Source organism: Cynoglossus semilaevis, chromosome 15 (assembly GCF_000523025.1).
Source record: "Cynoglossus semilaevis isolate Cse_v1.0 chromosome 15, Cse_v1.0, whole genome shotgun sequence".
NCBI lineage: Eukaryota > Metazoa > Chordata > Actinopteri > Pleuronectiformes > Cynoglossidae > Cynoglossus > Cynoglossus semilaevis.
The window spans coordinates 2,442,750-2,460,108 of record NC_024321.1 but is presented as its reverse complement, the minus strand read 5'-3'; the positions used below and the strand labels follow the sequence as shown (position 1 = coordinate 2,460,108).

Sequence of the window (17,359 nt, the reverse complement as noted above, 5' to 3'; positions counted from 1 at the left end):
GTTCTCGGTTCAGTCTCAGTGTTTGCCTAGTTGTCAATCTCGCTCAAGTGAGATACTTTTGTTTAGGTTACATTTGAAGCTGTTTTGGCAGTCTGATTGATTATATTTTTCTTTTTGTGGTAACTACTAATTTTGGCTAATAATCAGTTTTAAGATTTAGCTACACTTACAATATACCTTGGTTATTGATTTTGTTTTTTCAGGAGAGACTTCTGCTATCAAATTTATCTCTTCCCAAGCTAACTAGTTTTTTAAATGCTGTTTTTTTTTAAAGGGGCAAGGGTCTCTCAAGTATACTTGGGTCTAGTTCCCGGACTGTTGCTAGGTTACAACGTAATTGTAGTTTTCCCTTTTCTCGTATATTGTATTTCTTCTAGGTCTACGTACAGAAGACACTGTTTCAGTTTCCACAAACACACTTGCTTCATTTTTATTGTAGGTAAGATGAGGCCACAAACTGATTTGAGCAGGTTGATTAAGTGAAGAGCTGCTCCTGCTGGGCATAAAAGAAGCTGAATTAATTTCACTGAGGAAGTGTTTGGCACAGGAGCTCAGCTGGTATATGTTTGAGTCTGGAAGAGCTGATAAGAAACTCTTCTATTTGCCGACCTGGGCTGCGGCGTAAATTCACTCGGTGCATGTAAACAAACAATGAATGGTAATTAAATACTATAAAGTTTGTGCCTCCGCCTATTTTCAATTAAATAACAGCAGTAATAAAAGTATGTGGTGCATATGCACAGCAGCTGATATACAACAAATTCAGGCAGTGTCATAAAAGCTGTGCTGGAACAACAGTGATACGTTCGGTGTCAACATTCATCATTAACCTGAAATGTCTGAAAGTTTTATTTCTGCCTTTACACCGCTTGGCTCGCTACACCGCAGGCCTTAAAATATAGGAAAAAATATGAGGAAACACAGCCGACCAGTGTTTATGAAAAGAAAACAAGTGGAAGAAATAATGTTCGACTGTGTTTACACAGACCTGCAAGACTTGCAGTAAATTTTGTCAGTAATTACCGCAGTAACCGCAAGGGATGAAAAAGAAAAAATGTACCGGAAATATCTGCTTTGGGCAAATTTTATTCCCCAATCAAATATATACATTTGACTAAGCCTCAGTGGTTAATGTTACTTAAATGCTCATTTAGACTTTTTAAAGCAAACACAACCCTTAGTCTTTCTCATGTAGAACAAAAAAAGGGTATTTCAAGAGAAATAATCAATTTAACAAAAACTTTCAAAATTCCTGAATCCTTCTTCAGTTAGTAAAAATTAGTGTGAAGGAAAACCAGTTAGGAATTGACACAAAAACGTGGTGATAGCCATTGCTGTTAAAGTTACTATTGACTTAATATTGAGAATTGACACAAAAACGTGGTGATAGCCAAACTACGAGAAGTAAGACAATGTTGTCCATCGCTGTTAAATGTACTATTGACTTAATATTGAATATAACCATACTCCGTAACGCTGAGAGGTGAAAGATAAAGCCGAAAAATATGGATAAAAGTAAACATTTAAATCTTGGAATAAAGATAAAAAAGCCGACTGTTGTTTTCACCAATTTGTTGCTATCTGATTATTGTTAAGAGGATTAGAGCTACCTGAGTCGCTCCAAACTGTACAAAAATGCTTATATAAGACCAGTAAGAACCAGAACCTGAGCAACATTATTCATGCTTGCTCACTGACAGACAGAAGAGGAGGTACAGAGGATTGGTTTTCTAAGAAACGTGGCTACAAAAATACTAATTTCACAGTCAGCTTAACTTGATGGAATGCAACCAAAAACTTATTCTTGGACCTCTGTTGCACATGTTCTTCCAAGATTTGCTTCCATGAAACTGTACCTGCACCCAAAGTTTTAATAAAGTGTCAAGGCTTTGGAATTCACAGCTGCCCAAAATACTTGTACTTGTTTTTACAACAAATAGGCAAAATCCATCATCATTTTGTTTAAAATTTAAATGAGTCAGACAAATAGCAAAACCAACTACAGTGAAATCCTTTAAATTAGTTTAAAATGGCATCACACATATACACATTAGACCATAAAAAGCTAGAATATATATTTAAAATATATAGCAAAATAGATCATATATGGTATGGAATAATCTACAAATTGATTTACATTTCCTCTAGTAACGTGTGATATAACCTGACCAACCAAATTACTTATGCAGTCATTCTGATATGTTCCTGATATGTGTCTTAAACCCCATTGAAGCTCAGCTTCAGTTGGTTTTCATAGGGTGGCTCTTTGATAGTTTTTCTTTTTTATACCGCAAAAGTTTACTCGCCAACTAGTTCCCGCACAAAATTAGTCTTTACACCCTGTGGCGGAATGACGGAACAAGACTTTCTCAATAAATTGATTCGATAATTTCATATAATTCTCAGAGCAGCGCCATCTGCCTTTCTGTTTGTATCCTACCACTTCATCCGACATCTCAGCAAAAGTGAGGTTTCCAAAGAAAGTGCTTGCTCAGCAGTCTTCTCACGAAGATTGATTTACCACTAAAGCATCAAGTGTTTCTCCAGACAACATTCAACTCCAAGCTCCATTGTTTCTCCAATTTCGAAAACTATCAGGGTTCTTACCCCAGAGGTATTTTAACATTTTTGTGTATTCTTCTGTATAAACCAAGTATTGGCTGCGAATACAAGGGGGGAAAAAAAAGTTAATTTGTCCACGGAGAGGGTTTTTTTGTTGATAACGTTTCTATTCAGTCCATTCTTGGAGTTGTTTATTATGTCCTCCGTGTATGTTAACAATAGTCGTTATGAATTTAGCTGTGTCTGATTTGATCAGAGGAGAAACTATTAAAACAAAAAAATAAAGATGTGGTTTGAGAATAAAGTTAGTTTGTTTTTCTAACCCTCTCCAGATTCAGATGGTTTTCCTTTTCTTTAGACTGGACACAAACTGAAACCACGTAAGATCATGTTGCATCAGAATAGACTAGAACAGAACGTTTTATACAATCGACAGTCATCGGGGCAAAGCCTCCATCCAGTCCTCCATCAGAGGAAGAAACTTAGAGAAAAACAACCTATCAATTATCAATTAAGAGTTTCTCAGTTCTTCCTGTTTTTGCACTCTGGGGTGAAATCAAAGTACCTTGAGAAATCTCCAAACAGACCATCAGTTAGCACCAGGGATTGAACCTATGATAATCTTGCTGTTACCCACCGTTTTAGAAATTCTTATTTAAATAAAGATGGCTTTCCGTGGCCATAGAGTTCAGTAAAAGTATAACAAAAATGCTACTGGTTAGCCCAAAGTAACGCTAATAAAAACAGCCACTAATTTTCCTTTCGACTTTCCATTCACGTGGAGCTAGTACTGTTTAACTCCCGTGACTTTTAGAACCATCTGCCTATGTCCATAACTTATATACAGTCTGTGTGGAACAAAGTCAGACGTGTTAGAGGTGAACGGAGATTGGACCATTAATCTGTTGTTCATTTTCTCCTTCCTTGTTGCTCCTCATTTCTCCACCTGGAACACCGTCTCAAATCCCATAAATCCAGAAAATGTAAACAGGTTGAGTAAAGAATGAGCAGTGATATATCAGTAGTCACTTAATAATGGATTAGAGCTTTAACATTGGGCCTCATTTAGGTTTCAGCCACATACATCACCTCTAATCAATGGCATTAACGCTGGCCCAGCAGACTCTGACGGAGCGCCGCCACCTCGCCCTTTGTCCTTCACACTTTTCAACTGTCAGCACCACTTTCACTCCAAACTTTATATTCTCTGCTCCAAGTTATTATAGTTTAATATCCCCGGCAGACGATTATTTGTGAAAGTGAACGATGTCAGCGTCAGAGGTCAGAGCCGTCAGGCTGACTGATGGAGACGTGAGGCAGCTTTAGGAAAAAATTTGGAACGGATGGTTTTTTTAAGGAGCTGTGACATTGGTTAGGTGTCTGGATAAATTTTAAGAACCATCGTGTCTGTCCGCGTTTTAATCCATAAATGCAGTTTTGTTTCCTGTAAACTGTGATAAGATGGAGCACGGACTCAACGCTAATGTCTTAACAAGCTCTTTCCTTACAAGTGACAAAAGTCGCAACGACTCCTAATAAGAGGGCCTGTGTAGTGTTGCGGTAATCACACCTGCTTACACGTCTGCCTTACACGCAGAAGGTCCTGGGTTTGAGCCCCAGTTGAACCACATACTTAGCGCCTCCAAGTGGCAACCTGTTGCAGCAGATGTTAGCACAAGAACTTCCCGTGTGTGGGATCAATAAAGTTATTATTATTATTATTATTATTATTATTATTATAAAAATGTATTGGGAAACACCAATTAAAGACTTTGGAGATTTTCCGATTATGTCTGTGGTAGTCAGAGTTATTTGCAACCAGTGACTAAAGCTAATTTAAATAATTCAAGATTAGCCAAAATAACAAAAACATTAGCTAATCAAAAACAAACAAAAAAGAAAAGTCCAATAACATTTAAAAATTAAAAACGTGAAGACAGCCTAAAAGGGAGTAAAACTAATTGGTTAAAACCAATGGAGGCCATGGCTAACAGTTTGCAGCAATTTCCCCGTTAATATTCCAAAGACGTATCTTTGTTGTGTAAGTAAAAACATAAAGATGGCCGTCTCTGTTCACTGCACTACAGTAAAGATTCATGACAGTGGCAGGACCAGAGTCCAGCCAATATGCTGGGTAATAGTATGGTGGCAGTACTTATCTGTCTCCATTACAGAAACAGGTCATTTCCCACAATGTCAAAACCATTACATCAAAAATATACAGTGTGATCACAGCTGGGGCCCGACAGGGTTACAGCTGCTGCAACAACTGCTGGTGATGAAAGAAAAATCTTAAGACAAACTTTAAAAAATGTGACAAACTAAAATAAAATAAAAAAATATTGAAGGGAATTAAAATCAATTTGCATATCTTTGACAGCTACCTGTGGGATTTTATTTGAGCTCAGTCTCTCCAGAGCTCACCGCTCAGGCGTTTGATTCAAAATTAATATTAAACACAATCATTCCCTCCTATACACATGCAGTCCTTCAAATGGAACATATGTAAATGTGACTTTGGAGCAGCTCCCGACATAAAACACAGCAGAGAATTTATTGTCTAGATGATTCTGCATAAAGTCCACTGACAGGTACAGGTGTACTTTATGTTATTTATTCATTCATCTCCTGCTGATTATTCATCTTCAGGGTCGCATGAAACCAGAGCTCATTCTAGCACTCAGTGACCAAGGGCAGCGTACACCCTGGACAGTTCTCCAGTCCATCACAGGGCCCTTTACAGTCACTCACAACATACACAACAACATAATCCTAGACCAAAGCACTTTACCTAAAAATGGAGAAAAAATATTTGACATAACCCGTAGCTTATTTTTAAGTAGCCTTAATACAATTCATCTTACTTTTTAACAGTTTTTGCTATTTTGTAATTTTTTTTCTTCTTTTTATCACCTGATTGTCAGCTGTTTTTTTCCCCATTATCACTTCAGGTTCTTTTTTTTATTCATTATTTACATAGAAAGAATTTTAGGTCCTTGAAATTTTCTCTGTGTTCCTGTATTTATATAGTCATATTCTCATATACTGATATGCTCTGTGTTCCTGTATTTATATAGTCATAATGGCATACACTGAAATGTGTACCTATTTATATTGCTTCAGTCAGATGGGCTGAGTTTATATAAGGGCAATGCAAGTAACACACGCTGTTACTGCTGCAGCTGTTACTGCTGCCGTCACTGCTGCTGCTGTTGCTTTTACTGATGCAACTGCTGCTCTTACAAAACAGTGGATGATCACCACAAAAATCAATATTCAAGCTTCCTTCAATTACATGAAGAGCCGAGCTCGGTGACACACCACCAGGAGAATAAACAATAGAAATGGACACAGATACATATTAACTTTTAAATCTTAAGGTCCTCTGGGCCAGGGTGGCCGATAAGGGATACAAACTGCTCTACTGTCTCTGGGTAGAGGGGGCCCATTACTGGGCCCTCATTAAATTATGGAAAAGGAGAGATGCGGGGGGCGGGGCCATCTAAGATGATCTCGTCCAGCACAACAGCTATTAAATATATATACTGTATATATATATGTATACATATATATTTACATATATATGTGTATATATATTTATATATATTTACATATATATGTATATATATTTACATATTTTATATGTATATTTACATATATACATATATATACACAGAATGACACTGTCTTAGACTAACATTGGTATAGTAAAGGCTATTGACAATAGTTTGTTTATTGCTGGGATGAGATTGTTTAATAAATGACATGTATTTTATATTTTATTGTAATATTCAAGGTCTGTTTGGATACCAAAGCAGAACAGATCCATCCTAAAATGGATAATATGCCTCCAAAACCACAGCATGTCTGTCTGAGGTCTGGTGTCACTGAGCATGTGACAAATTATATGTCGTAATAAAACAGCCAAACGAAATTAGAAAACATTTTTTATATATATGCTAAATTATCCGTTTGCATCAGCGTTATTTGAACTGTGACTATTATTGAAGTACAACAGGTGTTCACTTACCCAGTAATGTAAGGTAAAGCAGATAAAGTCCCCACCGATCCATCTGTGAGTGTGTTTGTGTGTCTCTGTGGGTGTGTGTGTGTTGTATCTTAAGTTACAGCTGTAACAGAGTAATTACACCACCAGAGCTGAGTATCCTGCTGTACTTAGTGTGGAGATCATTATCCTCACAGTTTGAAGATATCACTGATGGAGAATTAAATCCTCAAATTCTCTTTGAGCAGTTAGGGTTATTTCAATGTCGGAATCCCGCGAGTTTTCTCCCGGACTTTCTCCCGGTTCCGGACGCGCTTTTTGGGCAAAGGAACCTCCACCAACCGTGCGTAACGAGATGAGTCCAAGTTTCCCTGCGCTTCACCGCAAAATAAGACAGAGAGAGAGAGAGAGGGGGAGAGAAAGAGCTTCCTGTCGGAGCTTCAGTGTGGTCTCTCTACAGTCCCTGATCCTTCTGCTGGAGGTCGTTTGCCTGTCGCCCCTGACTCTTAGGTGGTCTCTGGACTGACTGATTCAGCGACTTCTGCTGGAGAGATGCTGCTGAGTGTGAGCGCTGCCGGGAAAAACCACAGAGTGGAGAGAGAGAGAGAGAGAGTTAGAGAGGGGGAGGGAGACAGATGAGGGTGGGTGAGATGGAGAGAGGGAGAGGAAGAGTGAAAGGGATCGAGTGAGCTGTGGAGGGAGGGAAAGACAGGTGAAAGACTGAGGGAGAGAGTCATGGTCAGGGAATGATAGAGGAATACGAAGAGATAAAACGAAGGGAGAGAGATTTAAAGAGAGCAGATAGGGCGAGAGGGGAGAGGAAGAGAGTGAAAGTGTGTCTGTGTTCTGGTCACATGGTCATATGACTCCGACCAGAGCTTCATTTCACATCAGAAACTTTATTTTCCTTTTTTCTTCCGTTCTGTAGGGCAGTGTTTGCCAACCTTTTTTGGGCCACGGCACACCACCGAACAAAAATCTCACAAAAAGTATATATGATGAAATATAGTAATATTCTACTTTAAATTTACTAAAAAATGTACTCCTGTTAAGTTGAAGACAATGCTAATATACTGGCAGGAATTGAAGAAAGACACAAAGATCTTCTTCAACAGCTCTGATAATATTTTCTTAGTTTTAATAACCATCTGCAGCCACCTAGTGGAAGAAGATTTCATTGCTCTTTGACAAACAAAGAAAAACTATTTGGAATAAATAGTAGTTTTGGGACATTGGATAAATATCTAAATCTTGACCAAAATATATGGGCCTGGTAATTACCCAGAATCCTCCGGGACATATTTCATGGAACATAGCTTTTTGAACGCAGAATTTTTGAAGATTTTAATTGAGGCCACAGAAAAGTCAAATTTTTGGCCGCAGAACCGGGCTTTTGATGGTTAAAGATCCTGTGTTTGTGCAAAAGTTTCCAACTGGCTTTGAGTGAAAACTATTCTATTCTTTTTAGCAAGCATGTCAGCATTTCTATTTCTTTTTCCTTTTTCATTTCTTCAGCATAAAACCGTACAGTGTTTGTCCCGTCAGAGCGCCCGATCCACTTCCTGACCACAGCTGACCACTGGAGCTGCAGCTCCAATTTTTTCTGAGCTGCTCACTGTTTGGAAACAGGCTCTTATTGATTCTGTACTGTTTCACAATTCAACTTACACACCATCTGTTCATTTAATGGTTGAGCAGAGAACATCAGCAGAGCCACGATGTGCATTCGGACTCTGTTGACTCACTGTTTTTTGGGGGGCTTTTTTTTTTTTAGTACGTCTCCACTCCAGCAGCAGCAGCAGTGACAAATGGAGATTCCAGATGATCCATGCAAACAAAGCTGCTGTGGAGCAGATAACAAGAGAATCACCATGTTGCACCAAACACACTCAGTATGTGTGTGTGTGTGTGTGTCATACTGTAGTGACTAAGGGGGTCCAGGAGGATGATCCAGCTGAGTAGTGAAGACGGGCTGAAGAACTTTGGAAGAGTGTTGTCAGAAAAGCTGCTCTTATCTTGGCTGCCATTCTTCACTGCTCTGGTTCTGCCCTTCTTCTGTGGACAGACTGACGCTGACAACGTTAGTGCAAGTGCTTCCACAGCAGATGTTGGGCTGTAGTTTTAGGATGACGAATTATTAAAAAATGGATCTGGTGGTTGTGTTTGTTGTTGTTGTTGTTGTTTTTAAATCATTATTATGAATTTTTGAAATTTTTCTGGCACGAAATATAGAACTCTGCAGGAATCGGTGAATCAAGTCAAAATGTTTTTGGATAAATTCAAAGACAGATGAAAGATTTTTTTACATCCCTTTTTTTCTCTCTGTATCTCCTGGTCAAATGAGGCTAAAGTGATCGCTAAATATATATTTGCTCATATATTCTCAACATACTTTAGATACACCTTATATGTTTAGGCACTGATTAAATGCATCTAGCTCCACGGCACATTATGATTAAAATCTTATGGTACACACCATAGAATTATATTTTATATTTTTTTTTTTAAATATATATTTATATATATATTTATTTATTTTTATATTATTTGAATTGCTCATTGATCTATCAGCATTCTCTCTGCCATCTACTGGTAAATCCTGATCTACTTATTGGCCACTCCTGTTCTAATCAACCCGTAGACTCTGACACAATGTATTGAATTCTATAAATAGTTTAAAGACAGTCAACTTTTCTTTCGAATCTTTAGCTACGTCCCAATGAAATGGCAGTTGGTTTTGTCTTTTATAACCAATAAAGAAAACCTTTAACATAAATGATCTCAGGAACCTCTAATGAGACTCCTGCTATAAAAGTATTTTAGTTTTTTATAATACCTAGAAGCTGTCCTTATACCGAGCGTGGATTTACAAGTTGGCCCATAAGAAAGCTAGCCATATGCTAATGTTTCCCTAATATTAAACAAAGCTCTGCCTTTCCAGGGATTTTTGTCGATGCCTGACAATTGCAGACTAAAATTGTGTTATTTTTAAGTTTTATCAACACTTTTTTTTTTCTTTTTATGTATTGTTGTTATGTTCTAGCCCTATTTTAAATTACACTTAGCATGCTAACATATAGTTACTTTCTCGACTGACTGATTTTCCTTTTTAAGACGGATACCAGTCTTATTCACTTTATCATTGATGCTTTTTTATTATCTGCTTGGTTAAATATGTTTGACGTGTATGACCAGGCATTTTGTGTACATGTGTGAGCTTTTCAAGTGGATTTGGAACATATGGCAAAGGTACTGTCATCTGTTCGCTTGCTTACATGTCATAAGATTTATAGTCAGCAGAATGGGCTGGGACTGGGTCCCTTTTCTATTTTCTGTTTTACAATTTAATGTTGTGCAGGTACGTAAAAGTTTATTGATTATAAATGCCAACGCCCATGAAATGGGAAACCTCTTTAAAAACACGATATCACATTAGTAGTGTCTCACTCGGCTGCATTTGAAAAGGTGCTCATCATCAACAGTTCTCAAATTTCAGGGTCACATATTTTATCTGCACCTCAGCAAAGACAGTGCAGGAAAAATGTGATAAATGTGACCCTGCAGAGCACGGTCTCTGGAAGGTTCTGGATGAAGTGTAGCTTTGAATAACATTAGGATGAGTCTGAATATCAACCTTTATTATTGGGATTATTAAGAAAAGTACTGCATAAAACCTGCGTTGTTACTTAACCTTTTCTGAAGGTTAGTGAATACCACTACATCCTATCCTTTTTAGGAAATCTAGATTTTCTCAGCATCTCACCTCAGCACAAATGAACCAAAACAGGTGATTTTGTATAAACATACGAGGAAACTGCTTACTCCACAGGCAGGTGGATCGGTCCAGTAAAAAAAACCCACAACCCTGAGTTCATGTTGCAGTGAACCATAATGAGTCCAGTCCAATGCCATGTGTGTCAGCGCTTCACTCTACACCTCCGAACTTTCACAGATTTGTCTGAAATAACGAGGCTGTGCTGCGAACGCTCCCGTCCCAGGACGGTGACGTCATGTCTGTAGTTGATTGCTGACAGAGTGTTGGTTGTTTTCGCTCATCGCCTCAGGGACGCTTCCTGTGGCAGATCACTGGGTCAGTGTGGGACGGACTTGACGCAACTCACAATAACTTCCTGTTCATGACAAAAGTGTCACTGCGTCACGGTTAAATATTGAAGTTTTTTTTTTTCCCCATGAAGGGTTAGTTTAAGTGGTTCAAACCAACTGTTAAACCTAAAACATTATATTTCCTCAGCAGTTCATAAGATCTCACAGAACATACAATTAGCAGAAGAGATTTGGTCCTTCAAACAAGATGTCTGTCTTCTCTGAATGAAATATTTACCCGTGTGCTAAAAAGCAAAAATGATGTAAGAATGCTGCACCAGTGCTAGTGCTGTGCCGAAAACAGCTGAACGGGGAAGGTGAAAGACTGACTGGCGTCCTTTTACACACCCGATGACTGTGTTATTTCTCACTTGAACATGTGCAGTGTTTCAGGCCTGCTGTCTGTCAGGTTATGTTACCGCCGTGTCGCTGCTCTCGCCGTCTTTAACCTAATTTCTATCGAGCAGATGTGAACACAGAGCTGCTGAATACCAGGACACATTCATATTGTGTGTGTGTGTGTGTGTGTGTGATATCATCATAATAGTTTTCTAATGGTCAGGGTGAAACAATAACACAGTCAGAATGTTGATTTTTCCATTGTTGTTTTTCCTTTCTTTGTGGGAATTACCACTGTTTAAACAGGTGCTCAAATGATGCTATCACACATACGTATAAATATGACCTCTAATTAGTTTATAAACTAATGTAAATATATATATATATATGTAATTGTCCATTTGATTACTCAAACTAATTTAACATCTAAAAGGCCACAACCAAATTTATCAACATGAAAGACAGTTTCTTGAAGAAAATGCATTAGCAAACAGAAATATATATAAAACAAGTAACTTATGTTAAAAGCTAAATTAGACAAAGTGCTACATTGGAAAAATGTATCATTTTTAACAGTTGACTTATGTTAAAAGCTAAATTAGACAAAATGCTACATTGGAAAAATGTATCATTATCATTAACAGTTAAAAATACAATTCAACCTAAAGATAACGAAAAAGCTAGAAACTCAAGTAATGTTTAAAGAACAAACGAAAAAGCTAGAAACTCAAGTAATGTCTAAAGAAAACCCCTTCTACTGGACAACTTTACTTTCAGTTGATTTCAACAGATTCGTTTCAAAAACATTTTACAGAACAATTTTTTTTTAAAATTAGATATCATTAGGATTGACATATGTAAAAATGATTAAAGAAAAAAAAAGTGGTAGTGGTTATCACATGAGCCTTATATGAATGTCCTGGGTTCAAGCTCTAGAGGGATCACATACACACTGGCGCCTCCTGTGGCCACTAGTGTGGGTGTATATTTTTCTGCAGTATGATTTAGTTTGGACTAAGGCATAGGGTTATTAGGGTTAGAGTCAGAGCAAGGATAAGGATTAGACATTCAGTTGTAATAGTCAGAATTAGAGTAAGACATTGTTTCTCAAAGACTGGGTCGTGACCCTCAGGTGGGTCGCAAGAGGTTTTTTTGGGGTCGTCTCGCATCATGTTTCCCAGGAGTTTACGAATAATGTCTATTGACTTTGTTCGCGAAGGTTTGTGACTTTTAAAATATGGGTCCCCATAAAAAAAAAAAAGGGAAACACTGGAGTAAGGTTGTTAGGGAATGTGTTATGTCTATGTGAAGTCTTCACAACTCATGAAAACCAACTGTGTGTGTCCCGGAGTCGCAAGAGTTTTTTTTGGGGTCGTCTCGCATCATGTTTCCCAGGAGTTTACGAATAATGTCTATTGACTTTGTTCGCGAAGGTTTGTGACTTTTAAAATATGGGTCCCCATAAAAAAAAAAATTGGGAAACACTGGACTAAGGTTGTTAGGGAATGTGTTATGTGTGTCCCGGTGTGTGTGTGTGGTGCTCCATGGGGTGATGAGGTTATCCATGATGAACATCTATCAGGCAGGTCCTGACACTTCTGGTGGCCAAAAATAATCACATGACACCTGGATCAACAGATTTGAGCTTTGAAGGTCCACAAGTCACCTCCTGGGATTTTAAGGATGTTCATACACACCACAAAAGCTGTGCATGTGTGTGGGAGAGAGGGAGAGAGGGAGAGAGAGAGAGAGCCCCAAGTGCATGTCTGCAGACTAGTGTGTGTTTATGAGTAACTGCTGGACCTGTGCTTCTGACATTAATGGGAATTTATGACTTTGACCACATGTCTGCCCCTGAACAGATGTTGTTGGAGGTAATGTTGTCATAGAAAACACTTTAAAGCATAAAGTTGTCATTGAAGGTGAAGTATTTACAAATTTTATCCCTTGTAGTCATTCATAAACACATGTTTCACAGAGCGAGTCATTTTGCCGTGAAAACTGTGAGATGCAATACAGGCTAAACCTGGGTTTGCCATGGAGCGGTTGTGTCCCATTAAAAGCCCAGTCCACCGTTAGCCGCGAGTTCGTCCTAATCAGGGATCACACTGTACTTGATTGTGTGCAGCTTTTCTCTGGTGCAGGTTTAAGTCTAGGACTGTCTGAAAAGAAGTTGTGGAGGTTCAACTTTTTTGACCTCAGCTGAGTTTCTGTCATGTACGATAAATAACTTTCAGCTGAGCTTGTTTATAAAAGTGTGGTTTATCAGGCATGAACAAGTCTCCGTGTTAAAGGTAATTAAAACGGCTGTTTTTTTTTGGTTTTTTTTTTTGTTAATAAGTGCAGACAAGTGAGAGTTGAAGAGAAACTCTTATCTGCTGAATGTAGTCAGGAGAGAGAGGCAACAGAACCACCTCACAGTGTTAAGTCTCACCTGCACCGAGCGTTAACAGAAAACAACCACCATCTGTCACAAATACATGGAGCCAGGATCCAGGAAAGACTATGTTCTTATAAAGGAGCTAACAGTATAAAGCTGTGAAAACACGGCGAGTCGATCACAGCTAGTTATAATCAAAGTTATTGTTGAAGAATTCTGCTTCTTTAGTCCCACTAATCTAACTTTTTTATATTGTAACTGAGCAAATGAGGCCGTATTCTGCTGGAATATATCTAGTTAGCATAGAAACAGCTAAGCTAGCGAGCTGAAATGACGCATCAGGAACCAAAAATAAATGATTATGTAGACACAAAGTAGGTCATAAAATTAGCCACACATTAGCCACAGAATAAGACCTTCAAAAAAAGTTGGTAGCAAATATGAACTGTCAGATAACTAGCAGTTAGGCTAATGATAAACAATATGTACTGTAATTACAGTTGCTAAACAAATGTACGAAATGATCATTTGATCAATGGGTAGAACTGATCTACAAAATATATAAATGTGATAAGAACATGCATGTAAAAAATATCCCAAGATCCTAAGATGTGAATAACTGAAGCTGAAAACAAAAAACAACAACAAGTTGTTGCTGTAGGCACCTCTAAGGTAATGGACAAAGAAAACAGTTTTCAGTCTAAACCAGGCAGTCAGAAACAACAATAACACTGCGGATGCTGCTGCTGCGGATGCTGCTGCAGGGCTGTTTGGCCTCAAACAGCAGCTCAGCCTTTACTGAACTTTGACCTCAGCAGATTTGTTCATCCACTTTGACTTAATGTTTTCTTTTCCTGAGGGAATGTTCAAACATTGGGCCTGGTCATAAAAAAAAGAAATCAATGAAAAGGTTTTCAGGTCAAATTAGATTTAAAATTTGCCATAGACAGAAAAAAAAATCTAAAATGTGCTGTCTTGTCAGATTACCGATGTATGTTTAAATTAACATAATTTTTTTTTTTTACTTTGTTGTAGTTGTTCCTGACATTTGATACTTCTACTACTACTAGTTGTCATTTATTTAGATTTTGCGTTCTTGTTTTTTTATGATGTTTGTGGTTCCATAATGTAGTGATTAGCACGCCTGCCTTGCAAACAGGGTGTGCGAGATTTGATTCCCAGATGAACCACATATTCCCAATGGCGCCTCTAGTGGTAGCCTGTGAGGTTTGCAAAAGACTCACACCGTATGTTTCCCCATTTTGGGACTAATATAGGGCTGAGTTATTATTATTTTATATATTAATATAGGGCTGAGTTATTATTATTTTGACTGTTATATTTTCCCAGTGCGGGATCAATAAAGTTTAGTCATTTTCCCAGTGTGGGATCAATAAAGTTTAGTCAGATGACTTTCTTTCACATCATATTAGGTAAAAGTCATTTTTACCATAAAGTTTTAGATTTATATCGAGAAGTACAGTGGGCTAAATTGACTTATTATTCCAACCACAGTGTATTAAGGGGAAACACAGTGTACACCTCAGCCTGTAAACTAAAAGCAGCCTCTTAAGAAATGAGCTGTCAGAGTGTCATGGTTTAAACCACCTCCACAGCAGTGTCAGTGTATAATCTCTCACATACCACACTGTAAGCAGCCATCTTTATAAATAATAGGGCCAATCTGCAGCCGCTGTCAAAAATATAACAATATATGCTGCTGCCTTCCCTTCAGTGTTAAACTGTGCAAATCACAACAGTATAACAGGCTCCAGGCCAATTTAAAAAAAAAACAAAAAAAAAACATGCAGTACTATTAATTCTCAGAGATTTCGGTAGCGTTTACCTCAGCAAGATTTACTGTTACAGGACTGTCTTACTTCAGCGCTTTCTAACATTCTGGAATAAATATTAGACATGTTCTTTTTGCTGAAAGAAAGAGGACATTTTCGCTTCGTGACTCGACTTGTCATGAATTTCATGTTCAACCAATGACTCCTAGTCTCAGAAGAAGTGCTTTTTAAGATACACTACTGCTGCCTAAAGGCTAAACTAATAGCTAAATGGGACTAAAATTTAAAAAAGTGCTTAAGTTTGCAGAGTCGTGGGCAGCTGGAGCTGGAGCTATTGTCAGTGGGCAAAGGAGAGGGACACTTGTTTAACACTCCATCTCAGGGACACATATAGAGACAAAGCACTATTCACACCGTTGGTCAATAAGTGTCCGTTCAATGTGTATGTCTTTGGACTGTGGGTACCTAGAGGAGCCCCATGGAGGTCATGCAAACTTCATAAAAACCAGGAATCAGCAGTCGCACTTCCTTTTGTAGAGATTTCAGTACGTATTTTCTGGACTGTAAGGCAAACTTTTGCGACTCAGGTCCGATCTATATATTAAAATACATAAATTCACGTTTGTTATTTTCAAACTGACAGGCATTAGAATTCACGTTTGTTATTTTCACACTGACGACCATTAGGGGCACTCTAAGCTTGTGAACCAGTATCTGCTACTCCTGTACCACTGCAAATTTACACGTTCTTTATTTTCACACTGACAGCCACTAGAGGGCACTCTAGCTGGCTGGTGCGACTTATTCTCCTGAGCGACTTATAGTCAGGAAAATACGGTAAATTTTGATCATATCGATCTAAATTCAACAGAAACTTAACAATGTTATAATTAAAAACATTGGATTTTTTCACTGTAAAAATCTCAGAATTGAATGACTTTATTAGTATTTTTTAGTATTCTAAGTATTTTTTCTGCTACCTTAAATAAAAACTGATGGGATAATGATGAGATCAGCAGCCACTGCTTCACTACATCATCACCAACAGATCTCCATTCCCCTGAAATGTATTTGTTTAATGAAAATCATTTATATTGAATAATTATTTTACATTTTATATAGAATTAATTTATATGGCAACAGATGGCTTAAAAACGGAAAAGAAAGAAATACTCCGACCTGTTAAAGATTATCTTAGTATGTGTCTTACTGCCAGTATATTAGTGTTGTGTTCAACTAAACAGGCCAGGGACATTTTAGTTGGGTGATGTGCTGTGAGATTTTGCGACGTGGCTCAAAAAAAAGGTTGGGAAACACTGGTTTAATGCCACAATCAAAAAAAGGTTGGGAAACACTGCTTTAATGCCACAATGCCTACTTCATGAGCTTCTCTTTGACAGGTGCTGCTTTTCCCTTGTTAGCCTGTGAGTAAAACATCACTAACTAGAGCAGTAAATCTACGACACTTGTGTTTAATTTCCATCTTCACCTGTCCTGGAGCACAGCTGTGGTCTGGCTGAGGAGAACTGATGAAGTGGAGCAGCTCCAATCACAGCTGATTAAAACCTTCCATAACCTCCACAGACTCTGACCATAATAAGTCTGATTGGGTTGTTGTGAAAGCAGGTTGATGAGAGATTCGCTCAGCTTAAATTAAATACTCTGTAACAGTATACTGCACACACAGTTTACAGTAACAATACAGGGTCATATTTCATTCGTTCTTTTAAATTCTTGAAGATATTTCTTCAGAGAAAAAAACAATTCAATTGATTTTATTTATTTTATTATTTTATTTTTTTTACAAAGGGCAAGAAAGTCATCAGAGTATTCAAACCAGGGGAATTCTATTCATTTTGATATTAGCATTAATTGACAGAGTACAGAACAAAGAGAATCAGTCATTGTTTCAGGATGATTGGTTAAAATCTGAAAAGAAGAAAGAGAGAGAAAAAAGTGACTTGTGTGTTTTGGTCATGTCTGAAGGTCAGAATACTTGTAGAGGGGACGACTATAAATGTCCAATTCAACTTTCGTCTCATTAACTCCAACAGTCTAAACTGGTTAAATGGTTTGACATTTCAACACTTTCACATGACGTCTAAAAACTGCAGGTGCCTAGGCTTAATTTCACAACCACCAGCAAAAAAGCAGTTCATACACAGGAGACCACTG

The 17,359-nt window shown here is 37.9% G+C and overlaps 1 protein-coding gene and 1 long non-coding RNA gene across 2 annotated transcripts in view; one reads left to right on the top strand and one right to left on the bottom strand.

Annotated features, from left to right (window-relative positions):
* The window catches only part of gfra4b (GDNF family receptor alpha 4b), a 31,961-nt gene extending 24,426 nt beyond the window's left edge, over positions 1-7,535 (bottom strand). The window contains exon 1 of the mRNA XM_008326512.3: positions 6,593-7,535. Coding sequence (XP_008324734.1) covers positions 6,593-6,635 — 43 coding nt within the window. The 5' untranslated portion in view covers positions 6,636-7,535. The remainder of the gene's footprint in view (positions 1-6,592) is intronic.
* Positions 1-17,359, top strand: part of LOC112488136 (uncharacterized) — an 87,016-nt gene that overhangs the window by 55,387 nt on the left and 14,270 nt on the right. The gene's annotated exons all lie outside the window — the stretch shown is intronic.